Source organism: Manacus vitellinus, unplaced genomic scaffold (genome assembly GCF_001715985.3).
Source record: "Manacus vitellinus isolate BGI_N305 unplaced genomic scaffold, ASM171598v3 scaffold_34_pilon, whole genome shotgun sequence".
NCBI classification, from domain to species: domain Eukaryota; kingdom Metazoa; phylum Chordata; class Aves; order Passeriformes; family Pipridae; genus Manacus; species Manacus vitellinus.
Genome location: NW_021940488.1, coordinates 4614923 through 4635276, shown reverse-complemented (window position 1 = coordinate 4635276; position 20354 = coordinate 4614923). Strand labels below are relative to the sequence as shown.

The following is a 20354-nucleotide window of genomic DNA, read 5'->3' as shown; positions in this document are numbered from 1 at the left end:
CGTTTTTGCTTCTTTCCTGTGCTCCAGATACCTCTCCTTTCCATTCCTAGTCTTCACTCCTCTCATTATCACCACCCATGCAGGTTACACTCAGTCCCTCCAGTGAGATGATGGGTAATGCAGGAGGTTGGGGTGAGGACATAGTGGTTTCCTTTTTGCCATTCCTTCTTTTTTAACTCTTTTCTTCCACTGTTCATTCTGCCTTACTGGTTTCCTCGGTTCTGTTGTGGGTTATCCACAGGCCACAGTCCTTTTGGGGATGTATTTGTTCTTGCATCTCCACCGTCCCATCAGGGCTGTTACCAACTGTGTCATGGAGCACCTCCTATCATTTTGGCCTTGTTCCTCGGGCTGTGTTCTGGCAGGTGCTACAAACTCCTCTAAGTCTCTCAGTAGTGTCCTGCAGTGGGTGCGTTGTGGAGCTATCTAGAACTGGCTGTATTTGCACAGCACAACCTCTGACCTCCCTCCCACAGAAATCACCCCTGCAACCAGCCCCCGCTACCAAAACCTTGCTATTTATACCCAATGCAGTTGAATATGAGAAGGTTGTGGGAGGTAGTGTCAAAAGCCTTGATAAAGTCAAAGTAATTGCCACCCAGTATTCTTCTCTCATGCACAAAAGTAATAATTTTATCCTAAAAGTCAGGCATGATTTACCCTTTGTCAGTCTATGATGAGTGTTCCAAGTCGCCTTATTCTCATTGAATTTATGGGTTTATGTATATTTCTATACATTTTTCTTTCTTTTTTCTTTCCCCCCTTTAATTTTGTCCTCAAGTTTGAGATATGAGGTTGTTATCTTTCATGTAACATTTTGATTGTTTTCTCTACCTCTATATGTATTCTAGCATAACAATGTTTAGCTGAAACTTCAGATTTGTTGAACAGGTTCTGTGTATAGAATGAAAAAAATACAAGACCTGACAATAAAAAATTTAAACTGACAAATACTCAAATGTATTAACAACCTACTTTATATTTTTCAGCTTTACTTCAAGTTACAATTTCACTTAGCAAAGTTGAGCTCAGTGTGGGTGAATCCAAATTCTTCACGTGCACAGGTATGTCTTCAGTTTACTTATAGATATGTAATTTTTGTTAATTTTTGAACTTCCTACATATTTAAAACTGAATTAATTGATTCATAATATTAAATTAACATCATGTTGTATATTCATATTGACTCGTAAGAATCATGATAAATATTAACTGTTCACTGGCTTCACATTTCCAGTCTGGAATCTCTTCATTTCACACTCTGAATCACTCAGTTTGAATCCTCTGTATCAGTAAAGGTTGTTTATATCTGTTACCATGCTTTTTTAGTTAAAATATTTTTACTTGTCTAAGTTAAGGAATTAAGTAAGCTACCTGCTTAAGCTTTAGCATCCTCTCCAACCTAATGAGAGAGCCAAAGAGTTTTTCTGGTGAGGCAGTTATCAGTCAGGAGAAGAGTTTTCATTTGCAGCTGCCTGATACTGATCCTTGATTTTCTGAGTTGGCATCTTTCACTGCTGGTGACCCATGACCTGACTACACTGACAGTGCAACTGCCTGATGACTTGACCCGTTGACCCAGTGACTGCTGAACAGCCTGTGTCTTCCCTTTAGGACTTTATACCTGTCTGTGGGCTTTTTACCCTTCTTGAATTATCGAGCTGCTGTTTATCCTCTCTCAACAATCGTACATCTACCTGCGGTTTTGTCTTGCTTGTCTTTCTACTGACAGTTTGACAGCTCTCACAGTTTAGCAGTTAGCTGACACTGTAGAATCACAGAATAGTTTAGGTTGTAAAAGACCTCCAAGATCATGGAGTCCAACCTTTGACAAATCCCCACCAGGTCAACTAGATCATGGCACTAAGTGCCACATCAAGCTTTCCCTTGAACACCTCCAGGTATGGTCGTTCCACAGTCTCCCTGGGCAGCCCATTCCAATACTTGACAACCCTTTCCATGAAGAAATTCTTCCTGAATTTTGCATAAATTCCTGACACTGCGTAGACTGCACGTTGGATAAATTTGTGCACTGCGTAACGTCCTCCTGAACTGCTAAATTTGGGTTGTTTTTTGGTTTTGTTTGCAGCCATTGGTGAGCCTGACAGCATAGATTGGTACAATCCCCAAGGAGAGAAGATTGTTTCTAGTCAGAGAGTGGTTGTTCAAAAAGAAGGAGTTCGATCACGTCTGACCATTTACAATGCAAACATAGAAGATGCTGGGATATATCGGTGTCAAGCAACAGATGCTAAAGGACAAACTCAAGAAGCTACTGTAGTTTTGGAAATTTATCGTAAGTAAAATGAAAGACTATGTTTTAAAAGGCACTAGTATAGAGAAAGGAAAGCCTATCAAAATGTCTTCCCAAGCTCTGGTCTTTTTCTTCCACATAATTGCTTCTCCTACAGTTTAGTTAGTGGGTATTATGACAAAGACTCAAATTAAATGGGAGGTCACTTAGTAGTTTTGTAGATCACTTTTCCCTTGTATTTTAGAATGTAATCTTAGGAGGGTGCCGTGTATGCTATGCCCCTGAAAGAAGTGAGTAAATATGAGAAACAAGTCAGATCAATGTCATTCTAATTAAAAACATATCTACAATATATTGCAAATATGTATATGAATAAAATTTTATTATTATATAAATAAAAGTTATTATTGCAGGAAGAGCAATATGTGACATTTAAAAAGTGGAGTTTTTGCTGAATTGGTTACTTTTATGTCAGTCTTTTGATATTCTTGGCCTTATAATGGAATTTTGACATAAAGCATTGACAAGCTTGGGGTTATAAGAAACCAAAATGCATTTCAATTGCAAGCAACTAATTGAAGACTATATTTGAAAAATAAATACATTCTACTGTGGTAAGAGATTCCCTGAGAGATTTGTTGTCGGGTTTTTTCTCACTGTAGTTGAATAACTTTACATTGTTCTATATTCTTCAGATCAATTAAAGATGCCTAGAAGCAGTACATTAAACAAACACAGTGAATATGTAAGGCAAGGTGTTTGTCAGTGAAAGGATGGGCCATATGCCAGCAGCCTTTCAGCTGAGTTAGTCTCTAATTTGATTAGAGAACAGTTTTTTAAATGCTTAGGCATTACAATGAGACAGAAAATACAGAGTAGAACGGTAAAGCTCTACTTCTGAGGGCTACAGATAACTCACATAACAAAAGACATAATTAAAAAAAATGTTTTGATAAAAGAACCATGTAAAGGGTGATAGCAGTTACAAGTGATTATGTGATGGCTTGAAAGCTGGCAGTTCAAAGGATTTCAAGTTTTGTGGATTCCTTTGTATGCATAAAACTGCCAGTTACTCCATTAACAGACTGCTGAGCAAGGTGAAAGTCTTTTGAAGTGTTTGCATGTGGTAATTTTAATAATTCTGAGGCCACATAAACCTGAAAACCCCCGCAAAAATATCAAGGTTTGTGGGAACTCACATAAAAAAGTATCTTTATTCATATTTGTTATGTATGGTAAGAAAAAAGCAGCATAGACTCACTCACTAACTGTTGGTTGTCTTAGAGCCTGGCTCAGGACTCACTGATGTCTCTGGGAGGTTTTTTCCTGTCTTACGTATGGTGAAATACTTCAAACACTTCATGCAAAGCTATATAAGAGCTGTGTGTCCATCTGCTGTGAGAACTGTGTGGATTATTTGAGCCTGTATCAATAAAGAAAAATTGAGGTGAAGTGGCATCTCTGCTTTATGTTCTCCAAAGTGTCCTCTGAAAGATAACTGGCCATCTTTGCTCTGAGGCAGCATAAGTTGGTTTGTTTATTTTGTGTGCAAGAAACTCTTCCAGAATTCTTTTTTTTTGTTAGGCAGGTGGTTTCTGCGTCAGATCTTGTATGAGATCATGGATTAATACCATCTTGGACTTCCAGCACTAAATTCTAATAATACTGAATTTATTCAACCCACTAATACAATTGAATATTGTTTGGTTATTTGGGGTTGTTTTTCCATATTATTTCTCACTGACTTTTGAGGTTTTCTGTTTTACTCAGCTGATGTTTTTCTCAGTTAGTGAAGCTAAAATTCTACGTTTTTAGGTAGTTTTCCAAATTTTAGTGGTTTTGATGAAAGTTTTGATAGAATAAAAACATGAAATTTTAATTAAGTAATAAAATAATGAGGAATAAAACACAAAAGAGAGTAAATAGACTATTAACATGAATATATAAAATTCTAAGACCCAGAGTTTCAAAACTGGGCTCTGGAACATTGAAAACAATGAAAATATATTTATAAAACATGAACGGATTATGTTTCATAATAAAATATGTTTGTAAAGTCACTTTTACAGACAGTGGAAATGATGTGTCTAGAACCATTTGAGTCTTATCTGGGAAAAAATATATTATGGAAATAATTCTTTTTTATCACAGTGAGAAGGCGTAATAGTCACATTTATCTGATTTGATGTCACATGTAATTTTAATGCTGAGTGAACTGTAAGACACTTACTGTATTCTCCTTTTTTTTTTTTTTCCTTTTCAGAAAAGCTCACTTTTCGAGACATAGTGTCTCCACAGGAGTTCAGGCAGGGAGAAGATGCAGAAGTTGTTTGCCGTGTTACCAGTTCACCTGCTCCCGTTGTCAGCTGGTTGTATCGGAACGAGGAAGTCACAACTATTGCTGACAGTTAGTATTTTGGTAACTCTTTCAGTTATACATTCCAATTAATATTAAAACATTATTGTAAAAGAAGACTAATTGCATTATAGTGGGGGATTTGACTAGCCCATGAGTCTGAGTATGACTTAACCAGGTTCTGTGATCTACAGAGAATATACAATGGTTTCCTTCATATGTCTTTTTTTCCAGTTGGGAATTTTGTCTAGATGTAACATGAGGGTCCAAATGCCCAAAAGGTTGCTGTGAGCTCCTTCACAGGAACTCTTCCTGGTCTGCCTGGTGCGTAGGAGTTGAACATATGTTTAAAACACACACAGATGAGCTTCCCTGTGCACACAAAGCAGTGACACTGCCCACACACTGCACTGACTTTGGGATACTTGCATAGTTGCTCAGAGGATTGCAGGTGGAATGGCTTTTTGCACTCCTGTGAGAGTTTGCATGTGTTGGGGGTAAGTAAACCCCACATTCCCCACATACAAGTTCTAAACCTCTAGAGAGAAAATTAATTAGGCACTTAGAATTTCTTTGACTTACTGCCTCAAAAACTGTGAATCATTTGTCAGTGCTATCTCAATAGTCGTATATGCCTTTATGGAAACTGGGACTTTCCACATTTTCTGGAAGTGGAACTAACATTTTTAGTGAACCACCTTATCCACCTTCTCATCAAGCTTTGTCTCTGCTTATAACGAAACTCGAGGTAGCAGTATACACTTTAAATTATTATAATTTAAAAAAATAATTGCTATTTTTATGTAGAAATGAACATTAAAAGTTTATTTGGGGTCTCACAAAATGAAATAAGCAAATGTGGAGCAGTTTCTTGGGGGGGGAAAAAAGCTTGCTTGATGTTTCTGGACTTAGTCTTATTTTCCTCTCCTCTTGTAAAATAAAATTTTGATTAAAGTTCTTTCTTACTTCTGTATATTCCATTTCTTTTGTCATCTAGACACAGAGACTAAAAAGAAATTGCAAACTTCTACCCCTAAAAAAACTGGTTGAAATTTATACATATATATACAAATATATATATACTGAAACAGTGATTGTAGGTGAAACATAGGAGATTTTGAAGAGTACGAATTCTGAAAACAAAAATTTAGGAGAATGTAATTTTCAGCTGACAGCCTGATATGTACCCTAGAGTACAGCAAAATTTGCAAACTGTCAGCCAAAAATACCTCTAGCTTGGGTTACAAGGCTCTAAAAAGACATAGACAATCCTTCTTGCTACCACTTAACATCTGATATGACTGAAGGGGAAGGTCACGTGTCTGGCTGTTCTTCTGAATCAGGCATTTGAAGCTGAGAGGGTTGAGTCCAGACAATATAGTGACAGGATGGAGGAATGTAATGCCCAGTTACTGTCCAGATCCACCGACTCTAATCTGTTTAGTGAAGGACACAATTTTTATCAGGATATCCACAGGACAGTGAACTTCATTGTGTGTGTGCACCATCTCAATGGGTTGCCCAGAGAAGTTGTGGATGCCCCAACCCTGACATTGTTCAAGGCCAGGTTGGATGTAGCTTTGAGCAACCTGGCCTAGTGGAAGGTGTCCCTGCCCATGAGGATAGGAACTAGATGATCTTTAAAGTCCCTTCCAACCCATGCACAGTTGATTCCTGCTGAATGAGAATACTTTCATTATATACTTAGTGGCATTTTTACAGCAACATGAGCTCCTCTTTCACAAGCCTACTAAGGGATAAAACATGGAGAGCAATGACTTCTAAAGAAAATCACACATTCAATTCACTTCCCATTTTCTAAACTTGATTATAATATAATGTGTATTAATTTTGACTGTATGTAGACAGTATTAGTGGTGAAAAAAGACCCAAAATATTTTTCTTGTGGTATAACAAGTTTACTCATGGGGATGTCTATTGTTGTTTCCATTATATTTTTCTTCAATGAAAGTTGCAAAATTATCCAACCAACACTTACAGTTTTTGTTTCTTGTTACTAAGGAACAGGAACCCTCCTGTACCTTCATTTTTTTAGTGTTTTAAAGAAATAAATATGACCTCCAGTCCTCTTGTTCTTCTCATACATTAAATATTTATGTTAAAAAAAAAAAAGAAAAAGTTAACAATTAACTTAAAGAGGGGCTGAATCTCACTTTTTCAAAACATTTGGAGGCACAGTTCTCTGGGAATTGTGTAGGGGTAGGAAAGAAAAAGATTATATAATTTCTAGGTGGCAGTGTGTGAAATGGCATTAATGTTCAAGCATGAGTTTATAAACCATACATAATTAGCGTAAATGTATTGAGGACGTTGATGTCCTGTAAACTTCAATCAGGTGAAGCATAATTAAATTTTCTTTTTTCATTTCTCTCTTTATTTTATGATAGAATTCTTACTACTGAAACAGAAGTCATTCGGTTTCTAGTTAAAACTGAAAGCTAGTAAATCTTGTCATCCTCCAGTGCTGAAAGGATGACACTAGAGCAAATAGAACAAGAAAGGCAGCTGAATAACAAGCATGCAGGTTCTTCAAAACCCACATACATGAACTGCAGGAAGCAATTCTCCTCGAAAGATTCCATTAATGTTGACCTTGGCCAACTTCCAGGCACGCACCCAGCCACTCTGTCACTTGCCCTTCTCAACAGGTGTGGTGGGTTGACCCTGGCTGGATGCCAGCTGCCTACCAAAGCTGCTTTTTTTTGTGGACAGTACTCCTCTTCAGCTGGACAGGATAGAGAAAATATAAAAAAAGGCTCATGGGTTGAGATAAGGATGATGAAAGATCACTCACCAATCGCCCTCATGGGAAAACAGACTTAACTTGGGGAAAAAATTAATTTATTACCAAACAAATCAGAGTAGGATAGTGAGAAATAAAAGCAAATCTTAAAAGAATATCTTCCCCACATACCTCTCTTCTTCTGGGTCTTAATCTCTGTTCTGGTACCTGGGGCACCTCCTTTCTCTACTTCTGCACTGATCTTGGTGTCTGCAGGGTTCTTCCTCTCACACATGCTCACTCCTCTCTTCAGCTGCACTTGCTGTTGCACAGTAACTTTCCTCCTTCTTAAGTACATTGTCCCAGAGGTGCTACAACTGCAGCTGGTTGGTTCGACTTTGGTGTTGAGGTAAAGATGGAGATCACTCATGAATTACCAGCACAAGCAAAATGCATTTGAATTGGGAAAAATAATTAGACTTAATGGTGTAGAATGGACACAAAGAGAGAAGCAGCATTTTGTTGTTTATTTTGTTATAAATTTCTCAATTTATATTTTGAATAATTTTTTTCCACTTAATCTTTTTAGATATTCTATGTAGGTGCTCATGAATATTCCACTCATTTTGCAATAAATTGTAAATTTGACTTAAATTTGGTGACCCAAATTAAGTGGGAAGTTATGGATGGAAAATCCATACTGAAATTTAGGAAATGTTAATGCTTTTTGCAATGAGAAAACCCCTAATTTCTCAGTTGACATTTTACTTATAATTAACGAATGTTTTCTCAATGAGCATTCATATTTTACAGAGAAAGTACATGAATATTACTCATTTAAGTTAGTGTTTCTCATGTTGTCTTGATTTACTAACTCCGCTTAATCTCTTATTTGCCTTTCTAGATCGATTTGCAGTATTAGCAAACAATAATCTCCAAATTCTTAAAATCAATAAAAGTGATGAAGGAGTATACAGATGTGAAGGAAGAGTGGAAGCGAGAGGAGAAATTGACTTTCGGGACATAATTGTTATTGTGAATGGTAAGGAATAAAAGTCGGCGAATTGACTTGTTGCTTTATTTGATTGTTGGATCCTATTTTAACATATATCAGCTTCCAAAAAATACTGATTAAACTAGTTAATATAATTGTTACATCTGTTTAGTATTGTTTTCCTATAAATGTAATTGCTTAATATTGAAAAAAAATCTAGTCTACTATGTAAATAGAATTCATTGCATTTCACAGTATCAGTAAATATAAATATGTAAAACCTGATTGTTGTTATTAATCATTCACAGAACATTAACAATTACTGCAAAACCTGAGTAGCAGAATATAGCAGTCCTGTTTACCCTGTATTTTTCAATGTTTTGTCATTTACAGTTAAACTGCAATTGATTTTTCATAATTATTCACCCTCACTGCATTAACATACTTTATGAACTGTTTTAAAAGTCATAGATACATTTTATTAAGATTAAAAGTCTTATTTATAGATTTTTGAAATTTTTTTATGAGGAATAAAATTTATAAGGAGTTACCTAAAAATTTGAATTATACATTTTACAAGTTTATAATAAACCTCTAAGAAGGAAAATGAATGAATTGAGACAAGACGGGGCATTTTCTCAACCTCTCTTAAATTCAGGGTTGACCTGTTGAAAGATAAATATCTCTTCATATATTGCCTGGAAAGGACACAGTTCATAAAGGTCATTTTTTATCTATGCCCTCTGTTTAATGTCAGTTTTGCAATGAAATTTTTTCCACCATGCCTTTTATATTCTGAACCTTAAATGCTTTGCCCTTGACTGGTCCTTCTCGGCAAACCTCAGTTTACAGAAGTCATTATCTAAGTTGAATTCTCAGTTAGTGTCAGCGGAAAGAGCAGGTTCTGGCACAGGTATTGCTAAATCCCAGGAGTCAAGCAACAGTCTTTGAAGCAGAATTCTTTAGATTGTTGTGGCTAGCTCGTTCTGATGCTGCTTTACCTCCACTCCTGGTTATCTGCAATTCTAAAACACTACTTTACAAACTGTGGTTTGACTTTACATAATTTATTGGTGGATTAGAAACACAAATTGGGTTCTTCATACATTTATTATGACTCTAGACAAGAATTCTAACACTCACTTAGCTCTAATTTTCCATGTTGGAAGGAGAAGGAATTGCCAAACGAGTGATTCTGACGTGGTTGCTCGTGTAGAATGGCATCAATTAAGAGCTATTTTCTGCTTCATTTATAGTAATAAATAGGTCTTCCTACATAAAATTTAATGTATAAAACTTGGTCCAAAATAGCTTTTAGAGTAATATCGATAAATAGATGAAAATTGTAGTGGTCTTTGGTTCACATTTTCATTCAATCCGACATACATACAAGAATAGAATCAAAGATAAACAAATGTCTTCCCAGTAATAATGATGAGAAAAATAATTCCATTTCATTGTCATTGCTGTATCTCTTAGAAGATTAAAGCACTTAAGTAATGTGCTTAACCAAGTCATAGTCCTGTAGTTCTTATTTGTGAGCAGTAAAGAACCTGCTGCTTCTGGCAAAAAATTGGTTCATCTCCTTGTGTTCCTAAGTGTATTTTCACTTAGAATGCGCTGAAAAGTGGCTAAAAATAGCTAAAATGTATTAAACACTTTCTAAGCAACACTTTTTTATTGGAGATGGAGGAATTGCTGTTGCACACCACATGGTTTTTGTATGCTGAGTAGAGAAAATTTTAGATAGGAGAGAAGTGATCTGTGAAAAACAGTAAAACACACCGTAAAGAAGTGTGAAAAGTATATAACAATATAGGCTTACTATTCACTGATAATTCTGGTACATGATTTTATGATAATTTGATATATTTAAGGTTCAGAAGCTGGAAGGGCTTCTGAAGTAGAATACTAAAGCTGAAATATTTGGAGCAAAGCAAGTTGATTCTCAGTGTTTGATGAGAAAAACCTGTTCAAGTACATTGGGAAGCCAAAAGCAAATTCATTGGGGTTTTCTGTTTCATATTCTTTTCTCTAATGAAGTATAAATGTAAAAGGGATAACTGAGTAACTCTGACAGGATGTTCTTGCTAGCAGAGACCTGTATTTTCTGAAGCTCTAATCTCCTTTTCCCTTTCCTCTTCCTTTCTGTGACATTCCCTCTTTTACACATAACTTCTTCCTTCCAATCTCCTGGGATTGTTTTTATTTGTATGTTTGGTAGAATCATGAAATAGTTTGGGTTGGAAGGGACCTTAGAGATCATTTAATTCCAATCCTCGTGCCATGGCAGAGATACCTTCCACTAGAGCAGTTTGCTCAGAGTCCCATCCAACTTGGCCTTGAACACTTCATATTTGCTTGTTAGTCAATGGAAACAGACCTTGGACAGACATGTGAAAATTACCAAATGAACAGATATATTAAATAGCAGCCTGTGAGTTGTGCTGTCTCAAATATTATTGCTAATTTTTCTGTCAGGTAGAGGTTCTCTGGGAACTGTTACAATTTTAGTAATAACTTTAGTAATGACACATCAAGAACAGAAACCATTTGTCACTCTCAGAACACAATTACAGCTTTTAGAAATACGAATAGATTGTATCCATTGGGTTCTATCACATTTCCCCTTTGAAAGCTGGTGATTCTCCTGCCCAGGAAGTATGCAAGAATTCAGCAAAAAAAGTTAAATATTCATAATCAAGACTCCTGCATATGGACACCTCTTTTAAAAGCACTGTCTGACATCAGTGCATAGTTTTATGTCTTATGTATGTATTGTCTTATACGTTAGGTATAACTACAGTCATCTTGGAATCTTCTCTATGAATATTGAAGAGCTGCTGAAAAAGACTTCAAAAAATTTATTCTATAGAAAAAACTGCTATAGATGTCCTGAAAATATTAGAAGTCCTGTGTTGAGGAAATGTAAAGAAATACTCATAGAAGTGTTTCATATTGTGACTTGATTCCCAAGTGTAACCATAAATTCCCAAATTAGCAGAGGATCCTGTCCTGCGCTTTAAATTGCTCCAGAAACACATAAATAATTTTCTTTTTCATTAACAGGATGTAATGTATGATTTTTTCCAGTTCCCCCTGCAATTATTCTGCTACAGAAATCCTTCAATGCCACTGCAGACCGAGGAGAGGCAATAACTTTGTTCTGCAGAGCCACTGGATCACCTCCACCTGAAATCAGTTGGTACAGGTGAGTTCATTCGAGGGCTGCACATCGGGGCACATTGTTTTTATGCCTCATGATTTTCCACCACAGTCCATTAAGCTGTGTATCCTTAATTTCTCTGCTGAATTTTAGGAGCATTTGCTGTCTGTTTCTATTGTAACTGCTAAAGCTAGATTAAGCATTAATAAGTGAATGAACTTGCACAAATTCGATTGCACTCGGGTTACCAGCAAGTGAAATAAACATAAAAAGTAACAAAAATACCATATTGTCATGATTTCTTCATACGTGAGTGGAAACAAATAAAGCTGAAGAAATGAGTCCATTTCCCAAAAACAGCACAAGAAAAATGTAACAACAACTTTTCACATGAATGTATCAGGTAAAAACATAGGCATTTGTGCAATAAGTAAATGTCCAATACAAATCAGCAATACTGGTAAAAAAGATAACATTTTTCCCATCTGTAAAAATAGATTCTAACCCTAACTCTCCATTTTAATGAGATTGAGAGGAGATATGGCTTCAGACACCTGTAGGACACAGAGATGTTTCACTGAATAAGTTTCAGTGTAATTTAATGTAATTTTAAAAGTGTAAAATGCTTTGAAAATAGAATTGCTTTTAAAGCTCATGTATGGTTTTTTGATTTTATCAGTGACATGAGCATAGTACAGCTATGTCATTTGGGAACACTTACCATATAACATTTGTAAAAATTTAAATATCTATACACTCTGTGTTCTTTCCATTTGAACAAAGATGTGCATCAGTCCTGGGATATAAAATATCTCAACACCTAATACCAGTGCACATTTCTATTTTAGACCTGAATAATTTGCACCTACTTATATTATTTCAGGTGAATTAAAAGGTCATTCCATTTGCAAAATGGGCACAGAAGGAATTTCCATTAATTCTTAATCTTCTTTGGAACCTTTGAACAATGTTAGACTAAGGTTATCTTCCTTTGACTGATACCTTCATCTTAATAAACCAAACATCAAATGTGAATTCGAATTTTTCTCTTGTACAGTTTGAATCCCAGGAAATGTAAATCAATAGAATGAAAAGTTAAGGAATTAATGTATCTTAGAATTCAAAATTTAGTGAGGAGGAGGAAAAAGATACCCAAAATATGTAGAGCCCAAATTAAAGAACTGATATTGAATTCAAGCTATGATTTAATATTCCTTTTATTTAATGTCTTTGAAGTATTTTTTTACAGTGTATCTCTTACCTGAACAAAAATCTTGAGTTGCCTGAAATCTGCTATTGTAAGTGGCTTTGGTATAAGACAACCAATATTATGGTGTATATATTGTTAAGAAAGAATGCATGAATTTCTGCAGTTTGTGTATATCCCTGTTTATTGTTGTGGGATTTTCCCCATGTTTTATAAATACATAGTTTATGATTATATAATATATATGAAACATATAATATATTTTAATTATACATATTATATATATATTATATTTTATAAATATTACAGAGAGAGGAACTTACCTCTGTGTCCACTTACCAGAGCCTCCTGAAGGATTGCCCATTGGTTTGCCAGCCCTCAAAGTGCTGAGTTTTTTAACCGTTCATTAAATATTTTTAAAAGATTTTACAAAAGCTTCACAAGCTTGTGGACTGGGTATTGAATATTCAATGCAGAAGTTTCTGTTTTGTTTCCATCTCAGGAATGAAGAATATTGGCTTATATGCCTCCCTTCCCTGTTGCTTTCTTTTTTTCTCTTTCGTTCTCTTTTTATTTTGTCTTATTAGATTATAAATTGTCAGTAGAAAATATTCTTGCTTTTATATTTCATGAGAGTGAGAGGTTTTTAAAGTAGTAGGTGGGAAAGGCCCCTTATCCCTGTGATAGGATATTATTATTGATATGCAAACAGGGAAAAAAGATGAAGACAGATAAATTATTTTTTTCTAGAAGAAACAAAAGTTTCTAAATTGTAATACAGTATTAAATTTCTACATCAAATTTCTAAATGCTCTGTTCTGAACATTTAAGGTTTCTTTTCACCAACATATAGATAGCCAGTTAAAATAAATCAGAATCATCTGATCTCTTTTCCTTGTTTTTGGTCTTACCTAACAATTATGCCAAGATAAAGACCTTTGCTTTCTATAAGACTTTAGATTCTTTTTCTTTAGAAATTAGACTGAGCATAGAAAAACTAGATCAACATAATCTTTCTTGATTTTGAGAAAAATCTGAAAAGCATTGTCAGTGGTAGGAAAGTCTATCAAAACTGATTCATCTAATATTAATGTGCTTGTCATCCATTGGGAACCTAATTGAATCAGTTTATTGGAATCAATGGCCAATTATTCCCAATTTCATCTTGTTCAGTTTACTTTTTGATGTTGAATGTAAGTTTATAGTAACCTCGGTTTTAAGTTTCTATTTTAATAAACAAGTGGAATTATGGCTTGAACTTGATTAAATTTTAATGCTGATTTTGGAAGGATTATAATCTTTGTTAAGGGCAAGTTATGGAAATAGTGTTCAGTTTTATGTCCAACTGTACCTTTTATCTTTGTGAGTTCAGTCACTTTATTTAATTTGCCTCAGGTTAACCATTTGTAAAATGGGCATGTGCAATAAAATGATTTAATGGAAGTCTGTTTTCTGAATTCTCAGAATAGCTAAGTATAGCTAATAGCTTCAGAAAGATGAAAGCTATTATCACAGAGAATAATCATGCCATTTTCTGATGTGTCATTGCAAAACACTCAAAAGTATACCAAGCTGAGGAAAAGTTCTGATAAAAAGGGAATGGTTTGTACTCCATCCTGCTGGAAGATTTTCGTTATATGGTATAGAAAGTACATCCATGTCTATTGAGGTGGTTCATCAAGATTATGGACTTGTTTTATACCCAGTTCAGTGTTCTTGTGTTGTCTTTAAAAATAGGCCCTCACACGAATTATTCACTCATTGAGTCTACTGAAGTTTCTTTGGCAAGAACTGCAGAATTTGTATCTGCCCAAAAGTAGCCTCACCTTGCTTACAATCCACTGATATTTTAGTCAATTCAAAAGTAGATTCCTTTGATGTTTCTTTTGTTTTCTTTTTGGTTTCCAATGAACTGAGTTTAACAAGTCAGCTTCAGCTAGGGCATGAAAAATGTCTGTATTTTTAAAATCAGATGACAGTACTATTAAAGTGATATATATTCCTCTGTGTTGATTGTAAGCAAGATGATGAACAAATAGTCTTAAGCTTTAAACTCTTTAAGACAGTGCATGATGTGTTCAAGCTTGAACTGTTTACAATGACCCTTTGCATTTCCAGGTGCTGACGATGTTTAAGATTTTGTCAATTTAAAATGAATGCATCTGAACTAATGTGTCTTTTTTTTTTCTCAAAAAATATTTTAGTTCACTTAAAAATTAGTCATTTTGAAACACCTAGGCCAGAAAAAAGGTCAGCAAGGTTTAGTTGCTGCTCTATTTTATATATATAGATAGATAGAGAGAGAGAGAGAGAGAGAGAGAGTGGATATTTCATGGACCAAGAGAATCTAATTCTTTTGCTGTTTAACTGGTATCTCTATTGAAGCTGATATTGCATTAATGTAAAGATAACCTTCAGAGAAGCAATGCTCTAATGGAATTAAATTAGCCAGGACTGAAAGATTAAGATCCTAATGTAGATACAAGTCATGAACTGGAAATCTTTACTCATGCGAATAGTCCTGCTGAAAACATGATGATTGTTTACAATCGTGGTGAAAAATTACTCTGGTAAAGTTTAGCTGGATCAATTTCCCAATCTTTCCTGACAGGACTTAGAATTATCTTACAAAAGAAATAATCTGCTTTAAATGTGTTATTCATATTTTCCTGTTATCTATTTTCAGCATCAGTCTGAATCTCTCCCGTTCACTGGAGGGTCCAGGGAAATGCTCGTTTCTGCTTAGAAAGTGCCATAGATATCAGTGATGTTTGTGAAAACAGACATCTGGAAGTTACTTCTGACCTTGAATATAGACTTTTGTCTCCTAAAAGAAATCACTGGGGAATTTTTGGTTGTTGGGGATTTTTTATAGTTGTTTGTTTATTGCTGTGTGGGTTGGTTTTTTTATTTGTATGTTTGTTCTGGTTTTGGTTTTGTTTTTTTTCTGTGAGACCACCTAATGTGGAGAACTAGACTATTATTGGTCTATAAAACAATTTCTATGATTTGCTTTAGAAACAAAATGAACAAATATCATAATAATGTCTTGAAGTTGACAGCTAAGTGGACTACAGTTATTTACAAAAAAATGTTACTAAAATGTGAGCCATTAACAGATATTAATACTCCCAAGAAATAAGCAGTATCCTCACTTTTAGGGAAAATATAATTTCAGAAATTATTAAATATATGTAATTATTGTTAGATGAGAATGAAATGAAAATAATTGTTGCTTAAATCTTGAGTTAAATTTAGATGTCCAAAACTAGGCGCACTGAATAGAATAGAATATTTGAGTAGTGTATATTATTTTTATTTTAAAGTAGTCAGTTTTCAATAAATTGGCGTTGTCAGCAGCATTATCAGTGCTTATGAAAATCAAGCAATTTCTAGACAGGTGGTTATGAGAAGGGGCTGTCGATGATCCAATGGAAATAAGATCAAAGGAATCCTTTACAGACTGGGCAGAATCAGAAAAAAAAAAAATTGAAAGTTAAAATTACACTCTTGAAAAAGAAGCTCTGTGTGTGTGCCAAGGTGCTCAAATGGAATGGTCAAGCCTCGCTCAGCCCTCAGAATTGTTCACAGGTTTTATTATTTCTCTACCATCTGGTCAGAACTCATTCTAACATCTGGAGACATGCCTGCTTACTAAGTTGTGGCTGGCCAACAACAACTGAGAGGAAATAAATTGGAAGGGTTCTTGATGTGCCAATAGGCTCTACGTGTATGTAATCCAAATTTTTTAGAAGTTGCTAAGTTGTTACTACTGTGAACTGCAGCAGTTAAAATTAGAAAATATGTTTTTAAATGTTTTTCACGCACAAGTGTGTGTTTAACCAATTTCCTTCTGTCCTTCCTTGAGTGTAAGCCATATGTTAGAGTTCTATTCACAACCATTTTTCTAACATTAGGTCAATATCGAACATTTAAGAACAAAGATATTGTAGTATTTTTAATACATGTTTATTTTATAACCTGACAATAATGTTGTGCAGCTGGGGTCTTGAACATCAAGATGCAGTTCAGAATGTGTTGCCTGTGTCTAGAATATGCACATTCTTATGGTAAAACACTGTGATCCTGAATACCAATTTCTGCCATCCTAAAATCAACTCCCTTCTCTACATATTGCCAATTAATGCATTTTTAAGGCCAGCATATTCGCAGTCTCTTCCCTCAAGTATTATTTTCAGCATATTGATGCTTTCATAGCCCATAATTTCAGAGTTTGGAACCTACTGGTTGAGTTATACATTGTTCTTATTTTTTTTTTTAGGAGTGGCAAACTTATTGAAGCAAATGAAAAATATGTGCTGAGAGGAAGCAATTCAGAACTAACCATAAGAGATATTAAAAATATCGATGCGGGTCCTTATATCTGCAATGCTAAAAATAAAGCAGGAAATGACAAAAAACAGACATTCCTTCAAGTTTTTGGTAAGTACTGCATAGTATGTCCCATCCTGCCTTTTTAAATATAAACAGTGGGGAAACGAGGTGATAATTCACAATTTTCAGTGGAACAGTATTTCTGCAAGGTGCCTACTGATGCAGCAAACCACCCTCTGTATAATCTTACAGCTTCTTTCCTCCCTGTTGGCTCCTTTAACCTTTACACCTGAATTTAATTTTGAAAGGCTATCTTCAGAATTTGCTTTTCTGCTATTCAGATACAGTACAATGGAGTGTTAAATTGTTAATTCGCTCTGGTTTTCCTTTAGAAGTTTCCAAGAAGAGAAAGAGGGGGAAATTCTGAAAGGGGAAAACTGGCTTATTTGGACTTCTAAAGAGTGAGGTTTTTTAATAAGAAAACACCATGCAGAGATGTTCCTGATTTTTTAATTTGTGGGTTTTTTTCTTGACTTTCATTTTTTAAATGCATGATTGCAGATGTAGTCATGAAAATATTGGCTGATCTGAGTTTCACAGGATGAAAGTAATAACATCAAAACTCTTATTTCTCTTTCTATACTCCACCACCCAATCTGTGTTAATGATTCTCTCCTTCACATAGAACTGATAATTTATTTGAAGTTTTGTTTAGATATAACCTGGTGAGAGTAGGCATCTGTGAGAATGTAGAAAACATCCCTAAGGATCACTGTGCAGGAAAAAGGTTGTAGCTAACTTATGAAAAACCTACAAAAAATGAATATATTGGAGGGTTTTTTTTACATTCATGATAGCTTGTAGAAGAGAGAAAGACTATTTACATTTGAAGACTTAAAGGTTGTACTTAGGACCATGGGAAATGAATTTTCCAGCTTAAAAAAAAATAATAAAAAAAATTAAATATACAAAGTGAAACAGATCTAATAGCAGAGGGTAATCTGGTCCCTTGCATTGGAATAGCTTAGCTGTTGGATAATACTGTCGTTTGGGATCTGGGAGCCTGAGGCTTAAGCCATTGTGTCAGATGAACACATCCCACTGCCTTTCCTATCTGAGAAACTCTTCCCAGCGCTCCACGCTGTGCTGTCTCCAGAGCTCTGTACTCCAGGTGTGTTGCCCAGCTATTGGGCTGTTGTCCTTGAAAGTTGTTGTTCTTGAGGTACTTGAAAGTTATTCTCAATTATTTCATTCTTTCATCTTTTAGCAACCACTTTGCTGGGGACTCCCTGGAAAGCTAAATCCAGATGTTTTAGTAGACACTATTAATTGGTTTAATCCATTTTGAACCTACGCATCCTTTTTGTTTCCATGACATCCTAAACTCATAAATTCCTTATATCGTTTCTTTCTGGCATGAAAAATATTTTCTTATGTGTAAGTTTGGAGCCGATAATTATCATTTGGCCGATAATTATCATTTTAAGATAAAAAGTGAAAATAATTCCGTAGGTTCTTTGGATCAAATGTAGTTTTCTCTCTTACTAGTTCATTTATTTTTGAGCTATGACTTTTCGGTCAATTTAGCTTCTCCTTCTGTGGAAACCATTGTGAATCTCTGAACAGTGTATTCCTGTACCTTTCTGGTTATAATTCCATGTGGCAAGGTGGGAAATGCACATGGGGTTTGTGTTGTGAGGGGAACTGATCTTGGTGCCCTCTCACATTCAGTTTTTCTCTCTGGCTCTCCCCGAGTACCAAACCAGTGTTTCCACAGAACTGTTTGCAGCGTCTCCCACATCTCTTTCCTCAGTGGATAATTTAGAGGTTAATGTAGCAAATCTTGAGCACACCATCAAGTATTCATATTTAGTTACTTTTCCTGTGTGCTTTACTATTGAATATATTTAATTTAAATTATAATAACCTGTATGCTGGTAGTTAGTCCTTGTGTCATGATTTCACCCAGTAGGCAGTTAAGCATCACACAGCAGCTCACTTACTTCTCCTTGGCAGCAGTGGGATCATGGAGAATGCCAGAAGGAAAAAAAAAAGTAAAATTCATGAGTTGAGATAAAGACAGTTTAATAGAACAGAAAGGGAATAATAATAATAATAATAATAGAATCAAAATATACAAAAAAAGTGATGCCCAATACAATTAATTGCCCACCACCCACCAACCGATGCCCAGCCAGTTCCTGAGCAGTGGCCCTGGACAGCTTTCCCACAGTTTATATGCTGACCGTGGCACCATAAGTGTGGAATATCCCTTTGGTCATTGGGGTCAGCTGTCCTGGCTGTGTCTCCTCCCAGCTCTCTGTGCACCTGCAGCCTCCTCTCTGGTGGGGTGAGAAGCTGAAAAGTCCTTGATTTACTGTGAACATTGCTCAGCAACAACTAAACCATCAGTGTGTTACCAACATTATTCTCATCCTGAATCCAAAACCAGGTGAGCTACTAGGAAGAAAATTAACTCTATTTCAACCAACAGCAGGACACCTTAGGGAATAGTATGATCAATTAAGCCTCTTACCTTATTTGTAATCTCTACAACTCAGTGTAATTTTAGTTTAATATTGCCTCTACAAAATTCACCTCTATTTAACTGTGAAAATGTGGAGCACACTTTTAATTTCTGCTACAAAGAACTTTACTTTTTATTTTTCTGTTTCACGCAGGTTAAACTCCCAGTCATATATACAGCCAACAACTTATTATACTTTTCTTCCCATTAAATGTGTTAAAATAACCTGTGCTCTGAAAATGGCAAGGCAGATGGGTGGTTATTATAGCTAAACAGTACACAAACAGCTAGTTTGTGTTAAAATGGCCTATTAAATTACATTTCTCTTTCCCACTTCATTAGCTTACTTGTCTCAAAAACCTGCTATCTTGAATTCTAATTTACAATGCCAACTCCTTGGGGCAACAACTACTGTTTCTACTACAACTGGGCTCTGGCAGGGTTGAAACTTTCTACATTCCTTCTTCCTCTCTTTTACTTCCTTACCTGTTTGGAACACCTCTACCATTTAAAATAAAAATGATCTAATCTATAAAGGCAGTGATGACAGTTTTCTCAAAAGACAAGTCTTAAATCCCTTTGAGTGTGAAGTAGTAACAGCATTTTAACCTGTTTCAATTACACAATCTAGAAAGAAAAACTTGGGTTTATCATTCGCTAAATCACGTCAACATTTCGTACTGGTATATGTGTGAATCTCTATTATGTCAGGAATCAAGTTTCAGCAATCTCAGGTGTTTCCACATGGGTCTCTAGTTTGTTTACTAAATTA

The 20354-nt window shown here is 35.2% G+C and overlaps 1 protein-coding gene across 1 annotated transcript in view; it reads left to right on the top strand.

Annotated features, from left to right (window-relative positions):
• Positions 1 to 967: 967 nt before the first annotated feature.
• NCAM2 (neural cell adhesion molecule 2) overlaps positions 968 to 20354 on the top strand; it is a gene marked incomplete at its 5' end in the record, with an annotated part of 133688 nt that continues 114301 nt past the window's right edge. The window contains 6 exons of the mRNA XM_025895582.2: positions 968 to 1064; positions 2090 to 2296; positions 4518 to 4661; positions 8258 to 8395; positions 11441 to 11558; positions 17003 to 17163. Of these exons, the coding sequence (XP_025751367.1) occupies positions 968 to 1064; positions 2090 to 2296; positions 4518 to 4661; positions 8258 to 8395; positions 11441 to 11558; positions 17003 to 17163 (865 nt within the window). The remainder of the gene's footprint in view (positions 1065 to 2089; positions 2297 to 4517; positions 4662 to 8257; positions 8396 to 11440; positions 11559 to 17002; positions 17164 to 20354) is intronic.